Source organism: Neofelis nebulosa, chromosome 15 (genome assembly GCF_028018385.1).
Source record: "Neofelis nebulosa isolate mNeoNeb1 chromosome 15, mNeoNeb1.pri, whole genome shotgun sequence".
NCBI classification, from domain to species: domain Eukaryota; kingdom Metazoa; phylum Chordata; class Mammalia; order Carnivora; family Felidae; genus Neofelis; species Neofelis nebulosa.
Window position 1 is genome coordinate 21,342,038 of NC_080796.1, and position 25,368 is coordinate 21,367,405.

Genomic DNA, 25,368 nt, shown 5'->3' on the forward strand with positions numbered 1-25,368 from the left:
ATGTACTTTAATCTATGTATGTACATATATTATGGTAAGCTTTTATGTTAGGATCAATTTGTTCATGTAGTCACTTAAAAAGCATTTATGATTGACAGGTGCTGGTAGTATAATTACCTTAGGTCCTGGGATACAGAATTGAAGATAAAATGCCTTTCCTTTTAAGGTCACACCCACACACAAAAATAAGTCTAGTTAAACAATTATGAAATAGTGTAAGAAGTATTGCTGAAAGATTATTGTAGGAACAGAGATGATATATACCTGTGAGAGAGGATGAGAGGGTTTCCTAGAAGAGGTAATTCCTGAGCTGAATCTTGAAGGATTCATAGGAAGTCACAAATGAGGAAGGCAAAGGCATTCAGGAACTGTAAGAATAAGGAGACATGCTAAAAGGAGCATATTTCTTTTTTCTTCTTCTTCTTCTTCTTCTTCTTCTTCTTCTTCTTCTTCTTTTTTTTTTTTTTTTTTTTTTTGAGAGAGAGAGAGCACAAGTGTGTGTGAGGGGCAGAGGGAGAGAGAGAGAATCTTAAGCAGGCTTCACGCTGACTGTAGAGCCCAACACGGGTCTTGATCCCACGACCCTGGCTGGGATCATGACCTGAGATAACATCAAGAGTCAGACGCTCAACGGAGACACCCAGGAGCCCCTTAGCTTAAAATTTTTTGAAGTTTATTAAAGACCACAGAGGTCAGTGTTTGTTTTAAGTAAGGAAGTAACGTGAGATCAGTGGTGTCTTAAGAAGGCTTGTCCTCAAAGGATGGCCTACAGCAGAATGCAGTTGGGAGCATGGAAACCAGTTAGGAACCTGCTTTAATTAAGGCATTGGCAGTTTAGATACAGAAGAGAGGGGGATATGAAAAATACAGCAGATAAAATTGGCAGCTCCTGGTTAGTAACTGGATGTGGAGAGAGTTATCTCGGAAATCTCCCAGGATTTTGACTACTACTTGGTTCTGTAATTCTGCTGTTAACTAAGAACATAGGCAAAGGAACAGATTTATGGGGGGAAATAAGGTGTGCTCTACCAATAGTTTCATTAGATTTTTTTATTTAATTACTCAAAAGCAGCTGTTCAAAAAAGAATTGAGTAAACCACCATCATACTGATTTACTAAAAATATATTATTTTTTTTCTTATTTTAAGGAAAAACTCTTTAAACTTTAAAGAGAGTGTTTATTTTCTACTGTCGGCCTTTGCTCCTTTTGGTACATTTAGGTTCATTTTGAAAATGAACACCAGATTATTAAAGTGTTTTAAGGGGTAATTTTAAAAGCTCATTTTTCCTTATGTCATATATTAAATTTGAGGAAATGATTGTCTGCAATTGTAATTAAAATGTTATTTGGGGGTTTTGTTTTTATTTGTAAGAGCCTCTGTAGTCAGTAACAGACAGCTTAAGTGTTTATACTCCAAAATTTTGAATTTCAAGCAAAGACATGTTGGGATGAAGTTGTATGAAGTAGTCATAGCTACCCATTTGTATTTTAATGTTTCTGCCAAACAGCATGTATTGAGGTATATGTGTTTATTGCATATTTTGTGTTTGCTCATTCACATATGTGTCTTTTCATGTAACTTTAGAACACCTTTAACTGATTTCACCTGATTGTAAGTAGGTTACTCCTCCTAAGGTATATTAAGACCACACAGTCTCACTGTAGTGTTAGAAGTCTTAATATCTGGTAGAATAAGCTTATACCTCCATTTATAGAGGTTATACCTCACTATTCTTGCCTCTTTCTTTTTTATTTTAAAATTTAGAGTCATCTTCTTGAGTTCTGTGAAAAATGCTGGCATTTTTATTGGTTGTATCAAATCTATAGATCAATTAAAGGATAATTGACATTCTAGGATTTTGAGTCTTTATTCATTTGTTCATACGATTATTGAGCATGTTAGGTTGAACATGTTAAGTGATGCTGCTGGTGCTGGAATAACATTGTTTCACAAAATAGACTGAGATCTCTGCCGTTGTGGAGTTTTTATCCAGAAAGATGTCAGTCCCTGATCACCAGTGAGATTGAACATATTTTCATGTACCAGTTTTTCCTCTCCTCTGAAATGCTTATTTTATCCTATGTTTTCTGTTGATAAGCTTTGTTTTTTTAACTGGTTAGAAGTCTAACTTAGCAGTTGTTTATCTTAGAAAATGGATACAATGTAACATTTTATCTTAGCTCTGGATGGAACATATAAATTATATATGTTGCACATATTTTCTCTAGTTTGTGAATTATCCTTTCAGTTTCTTATCAGTGTCTTTTGATGAATAGAAACTATTAATTTTAATGTAGTTGTACTTACCTGTCATACAATTTTGGATTTGTTATATGTCAGATTTCTTTGGCATAAAAAAAAAGATAACTCAAATTTTAAAATTCTACAAAATATTTGCCTTTCACATTTAGGTTTTTAATCCCAGTTGGATTTTTTTTAATATAGTATGGAGAAGGGACTCATTCTTCCCTCACCATTTTGCTCTTTAGATAATTGTTTATTCTGTAGTTCACACTTTCCCCTCTGATTTACAATGTACCTTTATCATAAAGTTTCCTTCCAAGCATGGGTTTGTTTCTCTATTCCCTGTTCTGTTCTTTTGGCCAGTTTATCGATGCCTGTAGCAACACCACACTTCCTTTTGCTTTATGGATCTCAGTACCTGGTAGAGCAAGTTTTTGCCTCATATTCTTCAGGACTGACTTGGCTATTCTTCTGCTCTGCTTTTGCCTATAAATCTTGGACTTATCCTGTTGAGTTCCCCAAATGTCATGTCAAATTTTGTTTGGAATTTGATTGAATCTTTAGATGACTCAGATTTTGAGTTTTCTTATCCATAAATAGGACGTATTTTTCATTGTCTCTTAATGTCTTTCAGTAAGATTATTTTTTAAAATTTTCATGGTTGTATATCTTTTATTAAGTTCATTTCTGGGAAGCTATTTTTTGTTGCTATTGTAAATATATCTTAAAAATTATATTTTGTTGTGTATAGATGTCCAGTCTTTTATATGTGGATCTTATACCCAGCTACCTTTTTATATTCTGTTTTTCTAATAATATGTGAATTATTCTTTAGGATTTCTGTATAGAAAATTGTAGCTCCTCTGCAAATTTTTCTTCTTTAAAAATTTTTTTAATCCTTTTCATTGTATTTTACTTTCTTTTTGTCATCTCATGCTGGCAAGTTCCTTGAGAAAATTGTGAATAGAAAGATAGTAGGCAGTATCCTCTTTACTCCTTATTTTGAAGGCATTGCATCTAACCTTGTACCATTGGATATATTATACGTTTGGAACTCAACTGTAAACTCATCTGGGCCTATGGGAAGATATTAATTTTCTTTCAAGCATGTGATTTGAAAACTAAGTAATACATTCACATGGTTCAAACCCAAAAAGGATAAAGGAGTTACAATGAGAAATATCCTTCCAATCTCTGTCATCCATCTTCTTATTCAGTGTTAAATTTTTAGATATCTTTTCAGTTTCTTTATGCAAATATAGACAAATATATACAAATATAGATTTTTATACATCTTTTCACAGAACATAGTATATTATGCACACTATTTTTCACCTTGAGTTAAGTTTTAACTTAGTATCTGGTCATCTTTCAATTTTGTTCATAGAAAACGTTTTCATTCTTTTTGATAGCTGTATAAAATTTCATTATATGGTTGTACCATGACTTAACTAGTCTTCTGATGTTGGATATATGGGTTGTTTATAATCTTTTGCCATTGCAGTGTTACTGTAAATAAACTTGTGCATGTACAATTTTGTACTGGTGTGAGTAGATGGCATGTAGTTTAAATGTTTAAACTACATTTAAAACAAATAGTTATATGACTAGGTTTTCTATTTATTCTTAAATTAGTTTTGGTAAATTATGCTTTTCTAGGAATTGGTTTAATACATTTTTAAAGTTTTTATAATAAAGTTATTTGTAGTATACTGCTTTAAAATTTTTTTTTAAATCCTAATATTTTAATTTATGCCTCCTATTTAATCCCCACAGTCTACTTTTACTTCTATCTTATCTTTTTATTTTTTCCTATTTTGTGGATTTCTGTTTGAAACTTTATTATTTTATATTTTCTTTAAGTTTAATCTATTGAACTAAATTCTTTTGAGATATGCACATTTAAGTTTATAAACTTCCTTCTTAATTATATCAACTAAATCTTGATACATGGTGTTTTATCACACTGCTTTTGTGTTTAGATGTCTAATCTTTTTTTTTTAATTTTTCTTTTTTAAATCTCAGATCTTTTAAAATTCCTGACCTATAAATAATTAAAAGAAGCATGTTGAAATTAGATTTGTCAACTTTTATATGTAGTTCTGTTAATTTGTGCAGAATATTCTCTGCTTCTAAGAAAACATAAAAGATGAGGCAGAAAAATGAAAAAGCATTTTAAAATCAACTGAGGAATATTTACAACCTATTTACATTTTATGTATCATGCGGCTATTTATTAGGTGCATACACATGTTAGAATTGTTAAATCTTCTTGGTGAATTTACTTTTTTTTTTTTTTTTTAACATTTATTTATTTTTGAAGGAGAGAAAGAGCATGAGTGGGGGAGGAGACGAGAGAGAGGGAGACACAGAATCTGTAGCAGGCTCCAGTCCCTGAGCCGTCAGCACGGAGCCTGATGAGGGGCTCGAACTCACAAACTCACAAACTCACAAACATGTGAGATCATGACCTGAGCTGAAGTCGGATGCTTACCTGGCTGAGCCACTCAGGCACCCCTTTTAAAACTTTTTTTTTTTATTGTTTGTTTATTTTTGAAGAAGAGAAAGACAGAGCGTGAGTGGGGGAGGAGCAGAGAGAGAGAGGGGGAGACACAGAATCCAAAGCAGTGAATTTACTTTTTATACCTGGTAATATATTTGTTTGAAAGCTTATTTTTTCTGATATTAATATATAGCTCATGTCTTCTTAGAAGTGGAGAACATTGTATATAAAAGAAAGAAGTGGGGAGAATTAACTTTATTTTCTTCTTAATACTCTTTCAGAGTATTGTCATTGTAAATAACAAGTAAAGTCTCAGTTTGATTTTCTTTAGTTCCCTCTCCCAAGGTTGTTTTGGTGGTATGGGAAATGTTTAGGCTTTGGAAGCAGGTGGATTTGGATTTTGACTTTTAGCTTCACTGCTTGTTGGCTGCATGACTGTTAGGGCTTTTGATTCTGCTGCTTTAACAGAGACCGTGGAACTGTGGTTTAAATAAGAGATTTAATTTTCTTTGATGTAAAAGCTCAAGCTGGTAGGTAGTGCAGGAGTGTAAAAGAACAATGGAAGGACCCACACACCTTCTGTCATGTTCCTTTTCCTCCCCTGCAGGTGTTGACCCTGCCTGGGTTGCTGAAATGATTTATTCCTTCCACATTCTCATTACAGCCTGTAAGGCAGTAGAAAGCAATCGGAGAAGTAGCAGCTCCCGTTTAAAGGCTTGACCTGAAAATTGCACTTGACACTTCTGCTCACAGCCCATCCTCCACAACTAAGCAGTATGGCCAAGACTGAGAAATACAGTGGCCATAAGAGCTCAGCTACATCTTGGAGGAGAGGTTTCTTATTAAAAGATAGAAGAGAAGAATGTGAAGTAACCAATTAGTGTTTATTGAATTGTTTTATAAAATGGAGGTGATATTCTTTGCAGTGTGGTTGTAAGAATTAAAGGATGGTTGTAAATCATCTAACATAGTATCTGACCCAGAGTAAGCATTTAGCAAGTTAGTTTGCTTCTCTTCATGAGCTTTTCTCTAAAACCTGATTGCTTTTGCCATCTCTTAGAACTTGGCTCTGTTGCTCTGTCATAAATTAAACACAATATGTTAATTTTAATGTTTTTGATTTATTTCACTGTCAATATATATAATAACATTTGGTATAGTTATTACATTATAGTAATATAGTAATTATAGTATAGTAATTAGTATTGATTAGAGTGTAGATGTCATGAGTATTTCTCTTCCCCAAATGCCATACTGTATGCAGTTTTATTTTACACACATGACACCATACTTTTAATTTTTCCTAAGAAGCAGTATTTTATGGCATTCTTCCATGTTTATAAGTACAGGTCACTAGCATCACTTTTAAAGAATAGTTTTATTGAGACGTAATTGACATAAAAATATATATACACATGTAAAATAAACTGCAACATGTCAAAATATGCAATATGATAATTTTTGACATTTATACATCTGTGAAATTATCACCACAATAAAGATAATGCACATATCCACCTTCCTATAAAGGTTTCTCATGCTCCTTTGTAACTTTTCCTTCCTAAACCCTGCCCCCACAATAAATAAAGATCAGTTTTCTATCATTATAGTTTACATTTCCTAGATTTTTATATAAATGGTATGTATAGTTTCTAGTATCATTTTTTTTTTGTTTATTTATTTTTGAGACAGAGAGAGAGCATGAACAGGGGAGGGTCAGAGAAAGAGGGAGACACAGAATCCGAAACAGGCTCCAGGCTCTGAGCTGTCAGCACAGAGCCTGACGCGGGGCTCGAACCCACAGACCATGAGATCATGACCTGAGCCGAAGTCGGATGCTCAACTGACTGAGCCACCCAGGCGCCCCTCTAGTATCATTTTTAATGCCTGTTGGTATCTGATTGTTTGGGTGGACCATACTTGAATCCTCTATGCTAAACATCTAGGTTGACTTTTTCCCCTTGTTCTTATAAACTGTGCCTTTATGTTAACACTGTATATACGTACAGGGGTGAATGTTTGGATCTATGTGTCCTTAGGATAGGTTTCTAAAAGTGTATTGCTAGATCAAAGGCTGTGTTACCCTTTGAAGCCACGTATATGCCAAACTGCCATCTAGACTAGTCAGTTGACACTATTACTAACTGTCCTTTGTGAAGTCATTCCTTCTCCAAGAATGTGCTTTGTCATTGAAATATTGTTATCAATATCTTGTGTTATTTATAGTCAATATAAATATCTTGTGTTATTTATAGTTACCCCACCCCCCCCAACTAATGATATGCTAGAGAAATAATGAGTAACTTAGTGAAAGTCTATTTTATGCAAACTCTTTATGTTTCATATGAACTGTTATTTTGGTTGGTTTATCTCAATAATTGTCTTGTGTTTTTTTTAAAGGTTTGTTATTGAACTTTGTGAACCAATTCAAGTAAAACAGCTTGATATTGCAAATTATGAATTGTTTTCTTCTACTCCGAAAGACTTTCTGGTTTCTATCAGTGACAGGTAAATTCTAAAGCTGCCTTCTACAGAGTTTATGTTAGATCTCCAGAATAAAAATTTTTAAATGAGTCACTTTTTAAAAAACTTTAATTTTATTTCTTTTATTTTAATGTATCAGTTTGTAAGAACAATAATTCTACTACCGTAGTATTAGGCACTTGTGAATCAGGTTACTTTCATTAACTCATATAGTTTTTATAATCATCCTATGATCTTATTTATAATCATCCTATGATCTTATTCCTTTATAAGGTGAGGTTAAGTAGTTTGCCTAGGTCAGGTGACTTATTCCAACCTAGATGTGTATGACTTCAAGGTCCTTTTTTTTTTTTTTTAATTTATTTATTTTGAGTGAGAGAGAAAGAGAGAGAGAGTGAGCATGAGAGGCGGAGGGGCAGAGAGAGAGAGAGTGAGTGAGTGAGTCCCTAGCAGGCTCCACTGTCACAGTGCAGAGCCAAACAAGGGGCTCGAACCCAGGAACCTTGAAATTATGACCTGAGCTGAAATCAAGAGTCAGATGCTTAACCAACTGAGCCACCATGTGCCCCCCAGAGCCCTTATTTTTAATTTTAACCTGTTGCTGCCAAACATTTCTTTAAAAAGTTATTAAAAACATTCATGAGTGCTTCATTTTTTATCATGAAATGTGTTTTCGTTAAAGTATATTTTAAAAACTTTGTGTTGTGGGTGTGATTATAAAAGAATAAACATGTATTATAAGGAATTTGGTAAAGAACCACAATCCAATCAACCAGAGATAACTTATTAGCATTTTAATTTATTCTTTCCAGTCTTTTCTATATATTTATATATTTACTAATTGTATTAAAAAGTGAGTTTTTACTGCTTACATCCTGATAAATATCCTTGTCTTTTAAAGACACCATTTAAAATTCTTGATTGATTGATTGATTGATTAAGGTATAATTAACATACAATGTTGTATTAGTTTCAGGTGTGCAACATATTGATTCAATAATTCTATACATTAAATATACCATTTTTAATGAATAGTTTAAATTTTCCCCCCACTAGGGGTATTTATTAATTCCATAAATACTTTGAGTGTCCCCAATGTGATATGTAGAATGCTATTCATTTAAACATTCTTCTGTAGTTGATCATTAGTGGTTTTATTTTCCATGCTGTTTCTTCTCCCATCTCACACTCAGCACTGCATATATACAGTTATTGAAGTTAATTCTCAAGACCTTTTGAATTCCAACCATTTTTCATATAATAACCTTGCTCTGATCCCTTCTTTTTCTCTAAGCTGTAATTTTAAGAGCATTCATTACTTGGAGGGATTTTTAAAATGCTGTAATAATAAAAAATAATACCTGTAGGCTTTTATGTTAGATTTCCTTTTAAAGAGGGGGAAGAGCTATGTAAGATCTGTGAAATTCCAATCTAATGGTAAAGGATTTTTTCTGATTCCCTTTCCACCAGTACTTTTACTTAGACTTTATATCATCACATACGTTTCAGTACATGAAGAGTAGAACCTCCTTCTTCCAAAATAATCTCTTGGTTACTCTTTATTTTAAAACCTCCATTGTACTTGGATAGAAGCCCAACAAACAGTTTTGGTTCTACCTTGTCTTCTCCTTTTCTTGCTTTCTGTTTGATAATGGTGTGATTTTCAAGATACTCTTCCCTTGTAAAGAGGAATCTGTCAAAGTTTAGTTGGAAAAGGAAATGTATTTATTCAACCCAATATTTTACTCATATTTAAATTATGTTAAGTGAGATGTTCACCCAGAGAGGGGACAAAAAGCCAAACAGGATGTATTTTGAAGATGTGATGGAACTCTCAATATGTGGTTTATGATTTTTTTTTAAAAAATGTTTCTATTTCCTAGATATCCCACAAATAAGTGGATTAAGCTGGGTACTTTCCATGGAAGAGATGAGAGGAATGTCCAGAGTTTCCCTTTGGATGAACAGATGTATGCAAAATATGTGAAGGTAAAGTTTATACATACAGGACTATGTTTTTTAATGAAAACATACCTATTATTTATACTTCTTTGTTCCTCACCCCACCTTTTTAGAAATCATAAAACTTAAGAGGAAATTTAATGCAATATTCTTTTTGATAAAATTCTTACATGGATGTTATTTTATGAGACAACTATTAATACATTCCCTTTTGTATACCTGGAAACTTAGGCCAATTTTTTGATATTTGCAGCTTTGATGAAATTTAAAATTGTATCAATATTTTTTTTGAGTCTTTATGTAAAATGTCATCTTCATAGTATCATATCTTTATTTTTGAGAGTGTGTGTGTGTGAGAGAGAGGGAGATACAGAATCCAAAGCAGGCTCCAGGCTCTGAGCTGTCCACACAGAGCCTGATGTGGGGCTTGAACTCACGAACTGTGAGATCATGACCTGAGCTGAAGTTGGACGCTTAACCAGGCACCCTATAGTATCATATCTTTATTTCAAAGCCCAGATTATTGTTAGTCACTGAAGTCTTTAAGCAGGTCTGATTTTCTTTTTTAGAATCTGATTCTTAGATTATTTTAATTTTAATATTATAACTTTTGCCTTTTCTATTGTATATTCAAGTGAACTATTCTGTGTCCAAATGCCAATTTTAAATAAACTTTTAAAAACACTTATATTCAGTATTCCTGCTGCTTCTTCCACAATGTAGAGGTGGAAATCTCTACCAAATAGAATTCTCACTCTTGAATTGGATTTTAGGCAAACTATGGGAATTTCTTATACCTCTCTTCCTTTCTTTTTTTTCCCTTAAAATAATAGCACACCTTAAAGTACCATTGTGTTTGTAATATGACCTTTTGGAATGACAGCAGCTCTAATTTCTGTCTTTTCTTCTTTAAATGTGTATCTTTTTAAAGCATGTATTAAATTGGCTTCTATGAATGGGTAAACTTGTAGTATTCCTAGTCTCAATCTAAAAATGCTAAATTCTATTTTTAAAATATAGTTAATAAATAAACAGTGTTCAGAAAAATGAAGGTATAGTTTCAGTTTCTTTTAAAGTGAATTCTGAAATAATTGTTTAATGGCCTTTTCCGATAGTAGTTTTTATACTAGGAAAAGGAAAAATTGTAAGAATTTTTGGCAGGTGATACAATTGCATTTAATTTTATAATTAAGACAATGCACATGTTATGAAATAGTTCCAAGAATCATTCTTCATACCAACTACTTTATTAATAATGGGAGAACATTTTATTGGTGGTAAAAAAATGCCAGCCCCTACTTTGTGTTTTTTATGGTGGGACACTATGGAGCATTTTGATGATTAGCTGTCTAAAATGCTCTTTTTGGTAGTATTCTAAAAGCAAAAAACATTTAATTCTAAGTCCAATGTTAACAAATATTATGTAAGTTTACCTGGGTTTTCCTTATCCCCAAATAAACCCAGATGTACAAACTACTTTTTAATAGTCTGTATTTTAACAGTGGGTTGATACATATCTTTTAGTTCTGTAAGTTATACTTGAAATAACATAGCATGTGAAAAATTCATGCTTTCCCTAAAAAAATTTGTATACGGTATTATATAAGAATAAATATTATTTTGTATTATACTAATATTTTTATCATTATGTATGTATATGTGTATATCCACATATGTATCAGTATATAAATAATATATAGATACATAATGATACGTATCTATAATTTTGAATTAATATAAGACACAGGCTGTTTCTAGATCCTCTTTATTACTTTTATGTATTTTTTTAAATTTTTTTATTTTTGAGAGAGAGATAGAGGGAAGGAGAGAAGGAGGGAGGAAGGGAGGGAGGGAGGGAGAGAGGGAGAGAGAGAGAGAGAGAGAGAGAGAGAGAGAGAGAGAGAGAGAGAGAGTCCCAAATAGGCTCCATGCTATCAGCGCAGAGTGCCATGTGGGGCTGGATCCCACAAACTATGAAATCATGACCTGAGCCTTATTCAAGAGTTGGATACTTAACCAATTTGAGCCACCCAGACTCCTCTCTTTATTACTTTTAGAATGCTTTTATTTCTGACAGATAAATAAAACAGCAGCAATGAATTTTAGCTTAAGCAACATAACCTTAAAGTTAATTTAGTTCATTACAGTTCAATTATACTTTCTAGTCGTGATGGTAAGAATTTAAATCATTGATTTGATTTCTGCAGAGAAATAAGAGTACTACAATGTTATCCATCACAGTACATTGCTTTCTATACTTTAATTATACAGTATAATTTACAAATATTAAATGTTGCTTATGGCATGTTATCCAGACTTTGGAACTGATTTCTTTTTCTTTTCCTTTCTCTTGCTTCAGATGTTCATCAAGTACATAAAGGTTAGCAACCTTCTCTTTTGCAATATTGAATAACAAGGCATGGCATATTACTGCATGGCAAAAAAGCAAAATTTTACCATTATTGATTTTTGGGGAAATGACTTTATTTTTAGAAATGTTATAATGAAAGAAACTGAATACATTGCTAGATAATCTCACATGCACTGTGCTTTTATTCTTTAGGTGGAGTTGGTATCACATTTTGGATCAGAGCACTTTTGTCCATTAAGCCTTATAAGGTATTAAAGAACAACATACATTTACTAAGTGATTAAAAAAAGAAAGTGATACACAAAAATCCCAGTATATTTAGAGTGAAGAAATAATTTCCTATCTTGTGAAGTTAATACTATAGAAATATAAGCTGTTAAACCTTTCTTGTTCCTAAATCCATTTTAGAAAAATGTAAAAATTTGCTCTGAGAAAAAATAACTATTATATGCGTCTGGCTTAGCTTGCTTGCTATTTTGCTATGATGATAATATATGGAAAATCTTAGACTGATATCAAAACTGGTCATTACATTTTTAAATGTCTTAAAAGCATTTTAATGGACATAGTGGATGGATGACTACAGTGTAAGAAACAGCCATTATTTTGAAGTCTAAAAGCTAATGACCCTCAAAAAATGACCAAAGTTAATGTATTTTGTCATTTGTAATGAAGAGATGAGTCTTAACTCTGTTTTGTTTTGAAAGTCTTTAATGAAATTGCTGTTAATAGGGTATTTGGCACCAGCATGGTGGAAGAATATGAAGAGATTGCCGATTCCCAGTATCAGTCAGAACGTCAAGAACTGTTTGATGAAGACTATGGTAAGTGGCTTTAAGACATGTGACTATTATATATGGTTTTTTTGTTTGTTTGTTTTTTAAAATCTAATAACCTGAAGGGGTAGGACAAGGTTTTATGACACCCTCCATTTCTACTTTATCAAGTCCTTGTGTTTTGGTTTTTTCTTTTTTTTATGTTTATTTTAGAGAGAGAGAGAGTGCAAGCAAGGGAAAGGCAGAGAGAGAGGGAGACACAGAATCCAAAGCGGGCTCCAGGCTCTGAGTTGTGAGCCGACGCAAGGCTCAAACTCATGAACTGCAAGGTCATGACCTGAGCTGAAGTCGATGCTTAACCAACTGAGCCACCCAGGAGCCCCAAGTCCTTGTTTTAAGATGTCTTAAACCATAGTCTGAAAAACTGAATTTTTCCCTTCCCTAATTTTCCTATAAGCAAAATGAAAACATTTACTAAGGGTTGGTAAAGTACATGGAAAGCTTGAATAAAAAGTCTTATAAATGTGATTAAAATTTTGGTAAGCAGTGGAATTATTTTCCTTAGTTTACATCTGTTTGATAAACGGCTTCTGAATCTCATAAACTTTTTGTGAATATATTTTAGATTATAGTGAATATCTATAATAAAATATGCTTTAAATGTCAGCTGACTTTGATAGGGATAGTTTTAGTTAATTACCTTCATTTTCTCTTTGAACAGATTATCCACTGGATTATAATACTGGGGAGGATAAATCCACAAAAAATCTTTTTGGTTCTGCTACAAGTGAGTATTTGGGGATTTACCTAGACACTATTAAAGTATTTCCCAACTTTTTTTTCCCCTGAAATATGTGGATATTTTGTTGTGGTATAGTTTAGGAAGCTCCTAGTCCCAATATTGAACTTGAGTTGAAATCAAAGATACTGCCTTTGAAATATATTTCCATAGAAATAAAATAAGCATGGATGAAAGGAAAGAGAAGAGAAAAAAAATGCAAGCACAAGTTGTTTCTTCTACCCTAAGTGCTTATGTTGATAAGCGGATTCCTTGGAAGAATGGGCTGTGAATTTATGGGGGGAAAGAATTATTAAAGAGATCCTAGACCATATGCGTAGAAGCATCTGGATAGTCATGCTAGATGGGAAGGGAATTCGAATGGTAGTTGCAGAGGTAGTATGTATGAATGAAATCCTAGCAAACAAGGGTTTATCTATCTATGGATATAGTTTCTGATGTAATTACAAAATATAAAAGCTGTTCTTATTCATAATAATAAAGATTCTCAAGCAGTAACAATAGTAATAATAATATACTCTTTGTAAACTGAAGAAATAATGACTAATACTAGTGCTTCAGTTTTTGTCATGCCTGCCTAGTGGTAGGCTGGCTAAGGAGACTCTCAGAAAGACCATTACCAACTGACACTTTATTTTTACTGTTATAATGCAGGTAGGTATACTTTAATGCTTGTTATTTTTGGTTATTCCTAAAGAATATAAAATACTGGAACGAGTTTTCTTTTTATTTGGAGATTAATATGGTAAAAGTAAATCTTAGCAGAATAGATGACTAGTTTCTTGTGCATTTCCCTTGTTGCTCTTAGTAAGTAGAGTTCCTTGCATCCCAATCTTATGGTGTATGTTGTCTTTATACCTTTTGGGATACTCAACCAGTAATTTATATACTTAAGTAGATATTTTGTATAGCTCCAGTATAGGAAGCTAGGAGTCACGTCGGTTTTTTTGTTTTGTTTTTATCTTTTTTCTTCTCCCTTCTTCCCCTTATGCTCTCCATAGAAAACTGTAGTCTTCAGTAGACTTTTTAAGGCATAGGAAGAAGAATGTTAAAAATATTTGCATAAGAGGAATCCTTTTATGTAGTATTTAACTTTATTGCATATTAACTCAATATACTTTTTTCACTCTACTGCTAGTCAATTGACTTTCTAGATATTAGAAACTACTTTTAAGTAGAAAACTTAGCTATCTAGTTGATGATGGAATTAAAAATAGGTGCTTCATTCACTGCTGTGGGACATAGTTTTTTAGGAGTGAAAAACATGATGCTGTTTTATCTATGTGGATATTCATATTCATGTCCTTAAATTCATATGAAAAATTCTGATAATGTAGTAATCATCATAGCTCAGTGATGCTATATTAGCTATGAGGCAGCGTTATTATTTTATAGAGTCAGAAAATAGCCCCAGACTGAAAGATCTCTCACTTCTGATGGTTATTGGAAAGGAAAGGGGCACCTTAGGGCACCTTACCATAGTATTAGATAAAGGAAATCTTGTTGATATTCTTGGTTTCTTTTTCTGTATTCTTAGGGGATTAACTGCTAGACACCATTAAAGCCCAGTTATATCTCAATGGAGGACATTTCCCTATTTGTAATCACTTCTCTGACCAAGGTATTATTTGAATTAATTAGATACAGCATCTTCTTTATTTATATCCTACTTTGGGATCTTCTTCCTTGAGGATGTGTTTCTTGGTAACATATTTAGTTTTCTTTTTATGGATCTCTGGAAAGGTAGTCTATTTACCTTCCCGTGTTCTAGTGTTGAAAGAATTTGTTTAGTGAGACAAGATGGGTGGGAGGATGTCAGCTAAGCCTAAACATAGAAAATGGAGTTTAAAAAGATGTCCATCTCTTGATGTTTCAGAAAAAAGAGAGGCAATAGTACCTGACTGATAAGACTTTGGTGTCATAAAGCTTATAGACATGACCTAACACTGCTGTCGTCTATACCTGTTCTTCCTAGTTTTCTGTGAAGAGTCTGGGACTATTTCTGAGCCTGACTTTGCTACTACCTCCAAGGTGGTATAACATTTAAGGAGTAAATAACAGAATGGAATCAGGCCAAAGAGCTAGTCTCTGGCACTAGAATATCTGAATTTAACTGTTCTCATCACACGTTGTGAATTAGCTTGAAGTTGGCCTGACTTACTTTTTATATTTACATAGCGTCTCCAAAACAGAATTCTGTGGCTTTAATCTTAATAGAAACTCCTTTTTCCTTTTGGTATTGAACAGTTAGTTAGTAGTTACAGGAAATACATGTCACCAGAGTACATTGCTTCTATTAGGACTTGGTTATCAAAGAACATACATACCATATATTTGGACATTCTTGATATAATTTTCTTAATTGCCAAAAAGGGAGAAACTACTATGTTAGAGCAACATTCTTGATTTTGTGTATATGCCGGCTAGGCAGCTCTTCTGCCTGATTCTTTTATTTACATTTTTGAACCAGAGCATTTAAATATTTTACATCAACAAAAATTCTTCACATTATTCTGCTTTTTTTGTATTTTGTCACATGGATTTTCCAGACCACTCTCTACTTTAATATTCTTGCAAGTCTGCCTTTACTCCTAAATACGGTCTGCATTTTGTTAGAATCACTTAAAGGCCAGGTTTCTGTGTGTATGTTTAAGATAGTATACAGTTTTTGGTTTCTTTTACATCAAAGTATTTTTATGAATGTATATATTTTAAGGACCTAACAAGAGAAGAGAGAACGAAGGTAGACATGCAGCAGAGGTATCTGAATTCACATGGGAGGAAATAGTTATTTTGTTGGTTTGTCTTGTTATGTGGTATCATAGGTAGTTTGTTTCCTGCATCCAAAAGAGCCAGAGTGTGCTGGAGACCAAGGATAACATGTTGATGATCCCTGGGAGAATTTCATTCCTGAGGGAATGAGATTGGATGAATAGTGCCCAGCTCAAAGATAAAGGAGTTGGCTAATCTGGGAGAAATTAAAGACAGGTATCTAGTTTGGTACTGTATTCCAAATTATTACTTTAGCCTATTCTGAAGGATTTTTAGTGGTCAGATTATCATTGTGACAAGCTGTCACGTGTTTGGATACAAATTGGGAGTGGTCAGAATTGAATATTCACAAAGCTGCTTTCTCTCAAAAGACAAAGTAAGACTACATTTGGCAGTGTTCTGTGAATGTAGCAAAATTATTTCTTATGGATTGGATGGGCTGAGAATGTAGAAATTTGCCAAATTTTGCTTTTGTTAATGAATTCTGTAACAATAAATGCCCCCAAATTTCAGTGCCCCCAAAATTTTGTATCTGAGTTAAGATTGATTTTAGAGTATAGATTTGACTCCAAAATTTGGAATGTGTGAAGCAGTCAGTTTTAACTGAACTTTGGCTGGCAGACCAAGTAGAAGATCAGATACTATTGCAATATTGGTTGATGTTAAAAGTGGGTTTATGAGGAAATAACAAGAGTTTCCATTGCTCCTTTATGTTGGTTTGTGAGGAAATGTGGTGTTTCCATTCCTGGGTGTTTTTTTTTTTTTTTTTAAGTTTTTATTTAAATTCCAGTTACTATACAGTGTAATTAGTTTCAGGTGTACAATATAGTGATTCAGTACTCCCATACAACACCTGGTGCTCATTACAACAAGTGTACCTAATCCCCGTCACCTATTTTACCCATCCCCCCCATGCACCTCCCCTCTGGTTACCATCAGTTTGTTCTCTATAGTTAAGAGTCTCTTTCTTGGTTTGCTTCCCTCTCTCTTTTTTCCTCCCTTTGCTCATTTGTTTCTTAAATTCCACATATGAGTGAAATCATATGGTATTTGTCTTTGTCTGACTTTTTTCGCTTAGCATAATACTTTGTAGCTCCATCCATGTTGTTGCAAATGGCAAGATGTCATTCTTTTTTATGGGTCAGTAGTGTTCCATTATGTGTGTGTGTGTGTGTGTGTGTGTGTGTGTGTGTGTGTGTGTACTTCATCTTTATCCATTCATCAGTCGATCGACACTTGGGCTGTTTCCATAATTTGGCTATTATAGATAATGCTGTTACAAACATTGGGGTGCATGTATCTCCTTGATGTAGTATTTTTGTATTTTGAGAGTAAATACCCAATAGTGTGATTACTGGATCATAGGGTATTTCTATTTTTAGCTTTTTGAGGAACCTCCATATTGTTTTCCTGAGTAGCTGCACCAATTTGTTTTCTCACCAGTTTGCAAGAGGGTTCCCCTTTCTCCACATCCTCACCAATACGTATTGTTTCTTGTGTTGATTTTAGCCATTCTGACAGGTGTGAGGGGATATCTCATTGCAGTTTTGATTTGTATTTCCCTGAGGATCAGTGATGTTGCACATCTTCATGTGGTCTGTTGGCTATCTGTAGGTCTTCTTTGGAAAAAGGCCTATTTCAAATCCTCTGCCAGCGTTTTAATTGGATTTTTAATTTTTGCTGTTGAGCGATAGTTCTTTACGTATTTTGGATATTAACCCCTAATCAGATATATGATTTGCAAATCTTTTCTACTGTTGGAATATTGGTTGATGTTAAAAGTGGGTTTATGGGAAATAACAGAATTTCCATTGCTACTTTACCTTCGTTTGTGAGGAAATACGGTTTTTTCATTCCTGTTTTTTCCCATGCGTTAGCCTAAGAATCAACCCTGCTTCTTTGTTTACCAATTTGTCAGGTCGAAGGGCAAGGGCAACCTATAATCCTAGACATTTATGAAGCAAGTACAAAGCCTTTGTGTGTTATACTAATGATTGGAAACAAAGTACCACTCCTTTATTGTCTTTCATATATAGAACCATAATTATGTAAAGTTCAAAATTTATGACTGTCTACTAGTCATCACTTTTCAAACTGTCTGAAATTTCCTACTACTTTCTCCTGCCTTAAAACATATATCTACATAGGATCAGCTCCAGATGACAGTGCTTGGCTTCTTCTCAACTTTCTAGATAGTGTGCCAGCTTTCTTCCCTTACAGCCTTTCCTGCTTACATCTGTGGTTTTCGCTGAAAGTGTGATGAAAACCCTTTGGATCTCTTAGGAAAGGAAACCAAGGCAGAAATAACTGATGAGTCTTAATATGTAGCCCTTGCAGATCTTAATATTTTAATAGGAGAAATACCTGATACTGGTGAATTAACTTCTAGTGGAATATCCAAGATTAGATTGGTAATGGAAGTTAATGTTCCTTAAAATTACATCATAGAAGGAAGCCACCTGTTCTCAGCACCAGCTTTTTATGGAGTTAGGTATTTTGTGGTACACCTGTACCTTTGGCTGCTTATTCAGGTACTAAGGTTTGTACCACTTTACTCATCATCCAAATATCCTCTTTAGAAAGAGAGGCAGAATTGGCAGGTATGCAGATTGCTTTATGTATAATGCTGAAGGTGTTGTGACTTTGACTTCACCTGCCAATTCCCATACCCACCCAATTCACAAAAGAATTGGTACCATTTATTATCTATTATTAAAAGTTATCAAAGACACTTGTTTCAATGCAGTCATGTTGGGATTTAACCATATTATCAATAGATATGTTCATAGTTGAAAATAAAATTTTTCTGCTGTCCTTCAGATAATAATCTTCCCATTTTGTTTATTTATACCTGTAAAAATCCCCTGTTGAGGGAAACTGCTTCATGCTTTTTTTTTTTTTGTTTTTGTTCTAAACTGTAAAGCCTTTAAAAAAGTAAGTTTTTCTGTACAATATTAATTTTGGTTGTCACATTTTTTTCCCTGTCCAAATCCAGGCTGTATGTTGAATTTTACTTGAATTTTGTAATATGCTAAAGATAGTGTTTTGGCAGAAGTTTCGGGGAAGCTTTACCAAAAAAGTAAAATTAAGTTTCTGAACATAAAAATTCAGATTTATACTTTCTGGCTGAAATTTGTGTCCTATATTGGACTTATATAGTAAGCTGGACAAAAAGGTAATTAGTCCAGAAAATGCAAAAAGACCATTAAAAATGGTTTTTTGACTCTCTGATATTAAGCTTTATAAGAATATTTAGGTGTATTGGTATTTTTTCTGATTGAATTTTGTTTTAGATGCCATTCTAAATATGGTGAATATTGCTGCTAATATTCTGGGAGCAAAAACTGAAGACCTGACAGAAGGTACCTCATCATTTTATGGGTCTTTTAAATCTCTGATACTCAAGGGGTCATTCTCGTTACGAAAATTAATAAGCCAAGCAGTGTGATTTTTCATTTAGAAATAAAGAGATGATGCAAAGGAACTTACCAGTCTTCTGTTATTCATTGTTTATATGAGTTTCACAAATTCTTACAATAAGGATCCTCCTGTCTATATGAAATTCATGAATTTGTTTTTTGACTCTTCCCTGCTGTAGAAGTAATAATTTTATCACTTATTTCTTTCCTGAGGTTTTGATGGCCCAGTGGTACTTCATGCATGCTTTTCTTTTATTTATCAAACAACTACCCAATTTAGAAGGTGATTTTTTTTCCCCTACAGAATGCCAAGTAAGAATGTCAGTAACAAGGAGAAACCATCTTGCTTTTTTTTTGCTCTTAGAAAGTACTTAGTTCCAAGTGCAAACTTAAAATGACCCATACGTTTCTTTTCATTCTCTTTCGTAACTCCTTTAGGTGTCTAGAAGTCATGTTAATCATATAAGATTACATGAAATTAATAGTCATTTGACTTGCATTAATTATCTGAGAAGTTGAGAAAGAATATGCATTATTTGTAGCTCTGACTTTGTATGATCATTTCTTTCTAAAAGAGCTTTGATGGAAGAAAATAAAGTCTGCAGTAGCAAACCTGTTTGACTTTTTTTTTTTCTTCCCCGGAAACTAAAGTTCTTTACTTGTTATAGTGAAATATCTTCATGGTATAGCTTTTTTAAACTCAACGTGGGTATCTTTCTTAAAATAGGAAATAAAAGTATATCTGAGAATGCCACTGCCACAGCTGCACCTAAAATGCCTGACTTAGCTCCTGTTTCAACTCCTGTTCCATCACCTGAGTAAGTTCTATTGTGATATTAGTGTTCTGTTAAAATGGAGAGCTAAGTATACATAGAAAGATACTTTGGATTTGTGTGTGAAATGATAATCTATAGAAAGCTCTGAATCAGAGGGCAGGCATTCCACAACCACTTAAAATATCTGTGAGTTGCCTTTTGGGTACTAGGAATGCACTTTACCCCAGACCACATGTTTGTTGTTTTGAAATTATGTATTACTTTTATTATTCACAACACTAAATCTTTTCCTTATTACAAATAATTGGCCTAATTCCACAGGTATAGGTTTGAGGACAAATTTTAAAAGCTTGCTTTTATTAAGTTCAAATTTAAAAACATTGATTAAGTATATGTGTTGTGCCTAGAAAGCTATAAAGGGTACCCTGAAATACCTAGAGCGTGATTCTTAAATTACGTGTTTGTCACACAGCAAACTCTTAAAGAGTGTTTAGTTTCTTAAATTGAATTTGATAGAGGTCTTTCCCCAGGTTGCAGTGGGGCACCTTGGGCAGGAATATCTGTCATGTAGTTAACATAAAATATCCTCATTTTTTTAGTCTTTTCTACCAAAGATGATTAAGGGTTTTTGCCACCTCTGCTTCTTATCTGTAACAGATAGGCTCATAATGACTGGATAATTGGGCATTGTTTCTGTAAATTTTGTTTATTTCAGTAGATGTACTCTCTCAGAACTCTGCTTAACGGGATAAGATTTTTGGACAGGAATTATGTAATGAAACCTGCAGTGCGTATGGTTTGAGCTGTAATTCCTAAACACCATACTGATACAGAAATGAGATTTTTTGTGCTTTGAAGGGCACAGTGACAAATTTGTATCCTGTGTTCATTCTGAAAGAGACTAAAGATATTTATTTATTGGATGACTAGAGAGAAAATATAGCCTTACTTGTCATTGATTCCTAGAAGATACTAAGAAATCTACTGTGATTGCTAGTTCTAATTTTGTAACTAGGCTTCTTCAGTTAATAACATATAGTATGTCTTTATTTTTCAAAACTAAATGAAACCGATTTCATTTTATATATGTACACACACAGACACACACACACATGAATGTTGAAAGATACCACATCACACTAATGTAGTAGTTTTTACTTTTCTATATTAGAGTTTGATTTTAATAGATTTTTTTGTATAAAATCTATTTGCTTTTAAATTTTTTTTTTATTTGTTTTAAATTCTTTTTGATGATTATATGGCAATTTCTTTGAAGAAAATAAATGAAAATGAAAGAATCCATGATAGGGTGTCATTGTTGAGTTACTATGAAAAGATGACTGATTTTCTTTTTCCAGGTTTGAGTTTTTTAAAGTATAGCTCCGATTAGAGCATGTACAGATGGTATATAATTTAATTTGTACCAAATTAATTCACTTTAGTTTTTCTTCCTCCCCTTCTTCAGATTCTGCTCATTTTCACTGTCATAATTTATATGGTACATAGTAAGCAGTAGAAGATGTTTAGAGATTATATATCTATATATCGTCTATTTAAAGGAACATAATCTAATTTACTGTTTCACTGTCAACAAGATGAAAATATAGCTTTTTAGGTACTGTTTCATTCCTACCTTTGCTATTGTGATATTAGTCTTTATTCAAAAACATTTCCTGTCATTCTTAGTAATTTTTCAAAGTAGGAAGATTGTATATGAAAATGTTTCTTTGGTATTCAAATTGTGTTATTTGAAAAAAAGATTGTACCTTTTGTGCTGTAAGGGCTACACCTGGAAATTCATTATTTTTTTCCTGGAATGAACCACAGAGATTATAATTTACAACACTGTTCCCACCCGTTCCACCCCACACACTCCCCTGCCTTACATACATACTCTAGGGCTTAGAGATGGGATTGAGTTACAGATGGGGCACTATTATTATTAGCCAGGATTTTCATTAGAGTGATTAAGTATTTGCCTTTAAGTAATAGATAATTAGCCCAGATGATATTAAGATCATTTTGGGGAGTTGGGGAGGGAGGGATGCAGATAATCGTGTGTGTGTGTGTGTGTGTGTGTGTGTGTGTGTGTAATGCTACCTTAGAAATCCCCTAATCATCCACAGAAAAATTTTCTTTGAGAAATCTAGCTACCTTTCAAAAGTATGATACCTAAACACAAAGTGCGTTCATAAGTATTTAGAACCTTGGATTCTAGTTCTAGAATCCACGTACAAGCAATTCTTAAATAGATATTTTTAAAAAGTAAGTTTCATTTAGTAAATATGGTCATTTCAGTCATCTGGCTGATCTCTGATAAATGAATGGCCTTTCTGTCACCATTTGTGAGTAATACTTCTTTTTATAATGAAAATGATTTGTAGGGAAAAATTCATCCAAAAAAGTTTTTGGTTTCTTCTGTATTTTCAGCCTTCCTTTTATTTTATGTATGAAACATTGATTTTTTAACGCAGTTTTAACTTTAGATTTCTAATTAAAGTGATGTGTAATTATGATACATATTTCTAGGTTTGTAACCACTGAAGGACACATACACGATACAGAGCTATCATCACCAGAGACTCCAAAAGAGAGTCCCATTGTACAGCTAGTTCAAGAGGAAGAAGAAGAGGCAAGTCCATCTACAGTGACCCTTCTGGGTAGTGGTGAACAGGAGGATGAATCATCACCCTGGTTTGAGTCAGAGACACAAATATTTTGCAGTGAACTATCTACAATTTGTTGTATTTCTAGTTTTTCTGAATATATATATAAATGGTGTTCAGTTAGAGTTGCTCTTTATCGGCAACGTAGCAGAACTGCTGTAAAGAAAGAAAAAGATCATCTTGTGTCAGCTCAACCATTACTGCTACCTGCAGAATCAGTGGATGTTTTAGTCTTGCCACCTCCAAGTGGAGAAATGGACAGCAAGAATAATGAAAAGGAAGCTGAAACTATTGTTCCAGGTGACTTAAGTAGTATGCACAAAGGTGATTTGATTAATCACAGTGCAGATGCAATTGAACTTGAACCAAGCCATCCTCAAACTCTTTCTCAATCTCTTCTCTTAGATGTTACTCCAGAAATCAATTCATTATCTAAAATAGAAGTATCTGAGCCTATTAAATTTGAGACAGGACCTACACCATCTCAAGTGATCCCCCTGGAGAGTTCTGTTGAGCTTGTTAATAAAACAGAAAAAAAATCTGAGAGTTTTAGTTCTATAGAGAAGCCAACTGTGATCTATGAAACAAATAAACTTAATGAAGTAATGGATAATATTGTAAAAGAAGATATAAACTCCATGCACATTATCACAAAGCTATCTGAAACAATAGTGCCACCTGTAAACACTGCTACTATGCCAGACGGTGAAGATGGGGAAGCCAAAATGAACATAGCTGACACACCAAAGCAAATTTTGACTCCCGTTACGGATTCTTCTTCATTACCTGAAGTGAAAGAGGAAGAACAATCTCCGGAAGATGCCCTTTTAAGAGGGTTACAGAGGACAGCTACAGACTTTTATGCTGAACTGCAAAATTCCACAGATCTAGGATACACTAATGGAAATCTTGTACATGGATCAAACCAAAAGGAGTCAGTATTTATGAGACTTAATAATCGTATAAAAGCCTTAGAAGTTAACATGTCTCTCAGTGGTCGCTATCTGGAGGAGCTTAGCCAAAGGTAAGCTTTATCATAATTAGCACAGTCCACTTTGCACTGTGAGGTAAGAGGCATAGTATGATCTGTGACTAGAGGAGGAGAGGATTAATTATCTCATGATATAATAGTAGTCAGTGCCATTTTAGCTGGAGAAAGAAAGTTATTTGGATATTGATCAAGAACTTAAAGAATTGATTTTTAGAAGTACTAAGTGATATAATATCTATATCTATATCATCTATATCTACCTATCTATATCTATCTATATCTATCTATATCTATCTATATCTATATCTATATCTATATCTATATCTATATCTATATCTATATATTAGGGTGACAACAAGTTTGAATTTAATCAGTTTCTCCTTTCTTCTGTTGTTTAACTTCAGCCACTTTTACTGTTTGGTTCCCACAGTACTCATGGGGACATTATAGTATTATATAACATGTGTATCTATACTGTATATGTAATACCTATATAAACTATGGATGTTGCAGTTCTTAGTGAAACTAGATAAGATGTCATTTAAGAGTGTAAATAAGTGAAGACTAAAGTGGACTGAACTGGATGATTAGGCAACATTTGCAGTCTTTCATATGTCTTAGAATCTTAGTTCTAGTTGTGATAATTTATGCTCTTGTGCTCATAAGTGCCAGTGTGCTTATGCAGTGATTAGAGCCCCAGTCATAGTTCTCCCTTTTCCCTGTACTTGTTTGCTCTTTTTTATCCCTTAAGTGTCTGGTTTTCTCAGGACTTCTTTTCCAACATTTTATAAACACCTAGGCAATAAATGTCCAGAGTATCTGAAACACCACCTTTCCCTACTCCTTTTAAATCAAGATGCCTCTAATGAGATGTCACTGAGGTCATCATTCTGTCCCAATGGGTTTCCTCCTAATCCATATATACAATTTATTGGCAAATTGTTTGTGCATGTGCATGCATGCCCACATAGGTAGGTACCTCACACCTGCTTCTCCCTGACCCATCAGCTGCCTTAAGGGAACCACAGAAATTACTAATAATTTTTTTTGTTTTTAATTGAGATATAATTAACATTAATTTCAGGTATACAATGTAATGTTTTAATGTTGTATATATTGTGAAATGATCACACATTAAGTCTAGTTACCGTTCACTTACTACATAGTTACAAGATTTTCTTTCTTTGCGATAAGGGCTTTTAAGAGCTGTTCTTAGCAACTTTCAGATACACGGTAGAGTATTATTAACTGTAGTCATCATGCTCTTCATTACATCCCTATTACTTACTCATTTTATAACTGGAAATTTGTACCTTTTGACCCACTTTATCCATTTCTCCCATCCCCCATCTCCTACCTCTGGCAGCCACCAGTTTGTTCTCTTGTATCTATGTGTTTGAGGGTACTGTTATTATTAGATTACACATATAAGTGAGATCATACAATATTCTTCTTCTGATTCATTTCACTTAGCACAATGCCGTCAAGTTCCATCCTTTCATTTGTGCAAGTGGAAAGATTTCCTTTTTTTATGGCTGAAAAATACATTGTATACAGATACCACATTTACTTTATCCATTTATCCTTTGGTGAACACTTAAGT

General features: G+C 33.4%; 1 protein-coding gene across 8 annotated transcripts in view; it reads left to right on the top strand.

The window, feature by feature from the left end:
• Positions 1-25,368, top strand: part of SUCO (SUN domain containing ossification factor) — a 92,351-nt gene that overhangs the window by 42,166 nt on the left and 24,817 nt on the right. For 5 of the 8 annotated variants that reach the window (XR_009254479.1, XR_009254478.1, XM_058701932.1 and 2 more), the window contains 9 exons: positions 7,150-7,257; positions 9,117-9,222; positions 11,555-11,575; positions 11,759-11,814; positions 12,299-12,390; positions 13,064-13,129; positions 19,207-19,275; positions 20,060-20,150; positions 22,638-23,798. Coding sequence is in view for 6 of the 8 variants with exons in the window: in XM_058701932.1 (XP_058557915.1) it covers positions 7,150-7,257; positions 9,117-9,222; positions 11,555-11,575; positions 11,759-11,814; positions 12,299-12,390; positions 13,064-13,129; positions 19,207-19,275; positions 20,060-20,150; positions 22,638-23,798 (1,770 nt within the window). In the remaining 2 variants the exon portion in view is untranslated. The remainder of the gene's footprint in view (positions 1-7,149; positions 7,258-9,116; positions 9,223-11,554; positions 11,576-11,758; positions 11,815-12,298; positions 12,391-13,063; positions 13,130-19,206; positions 19,276-20,059; positions 20,151-22,637; positions 23,799-25,368) is intronic. The other 3 variants (XM_058701931.1, XM_058701929.1, XM_058701930.1) reach the window with 1 other exon arrangement.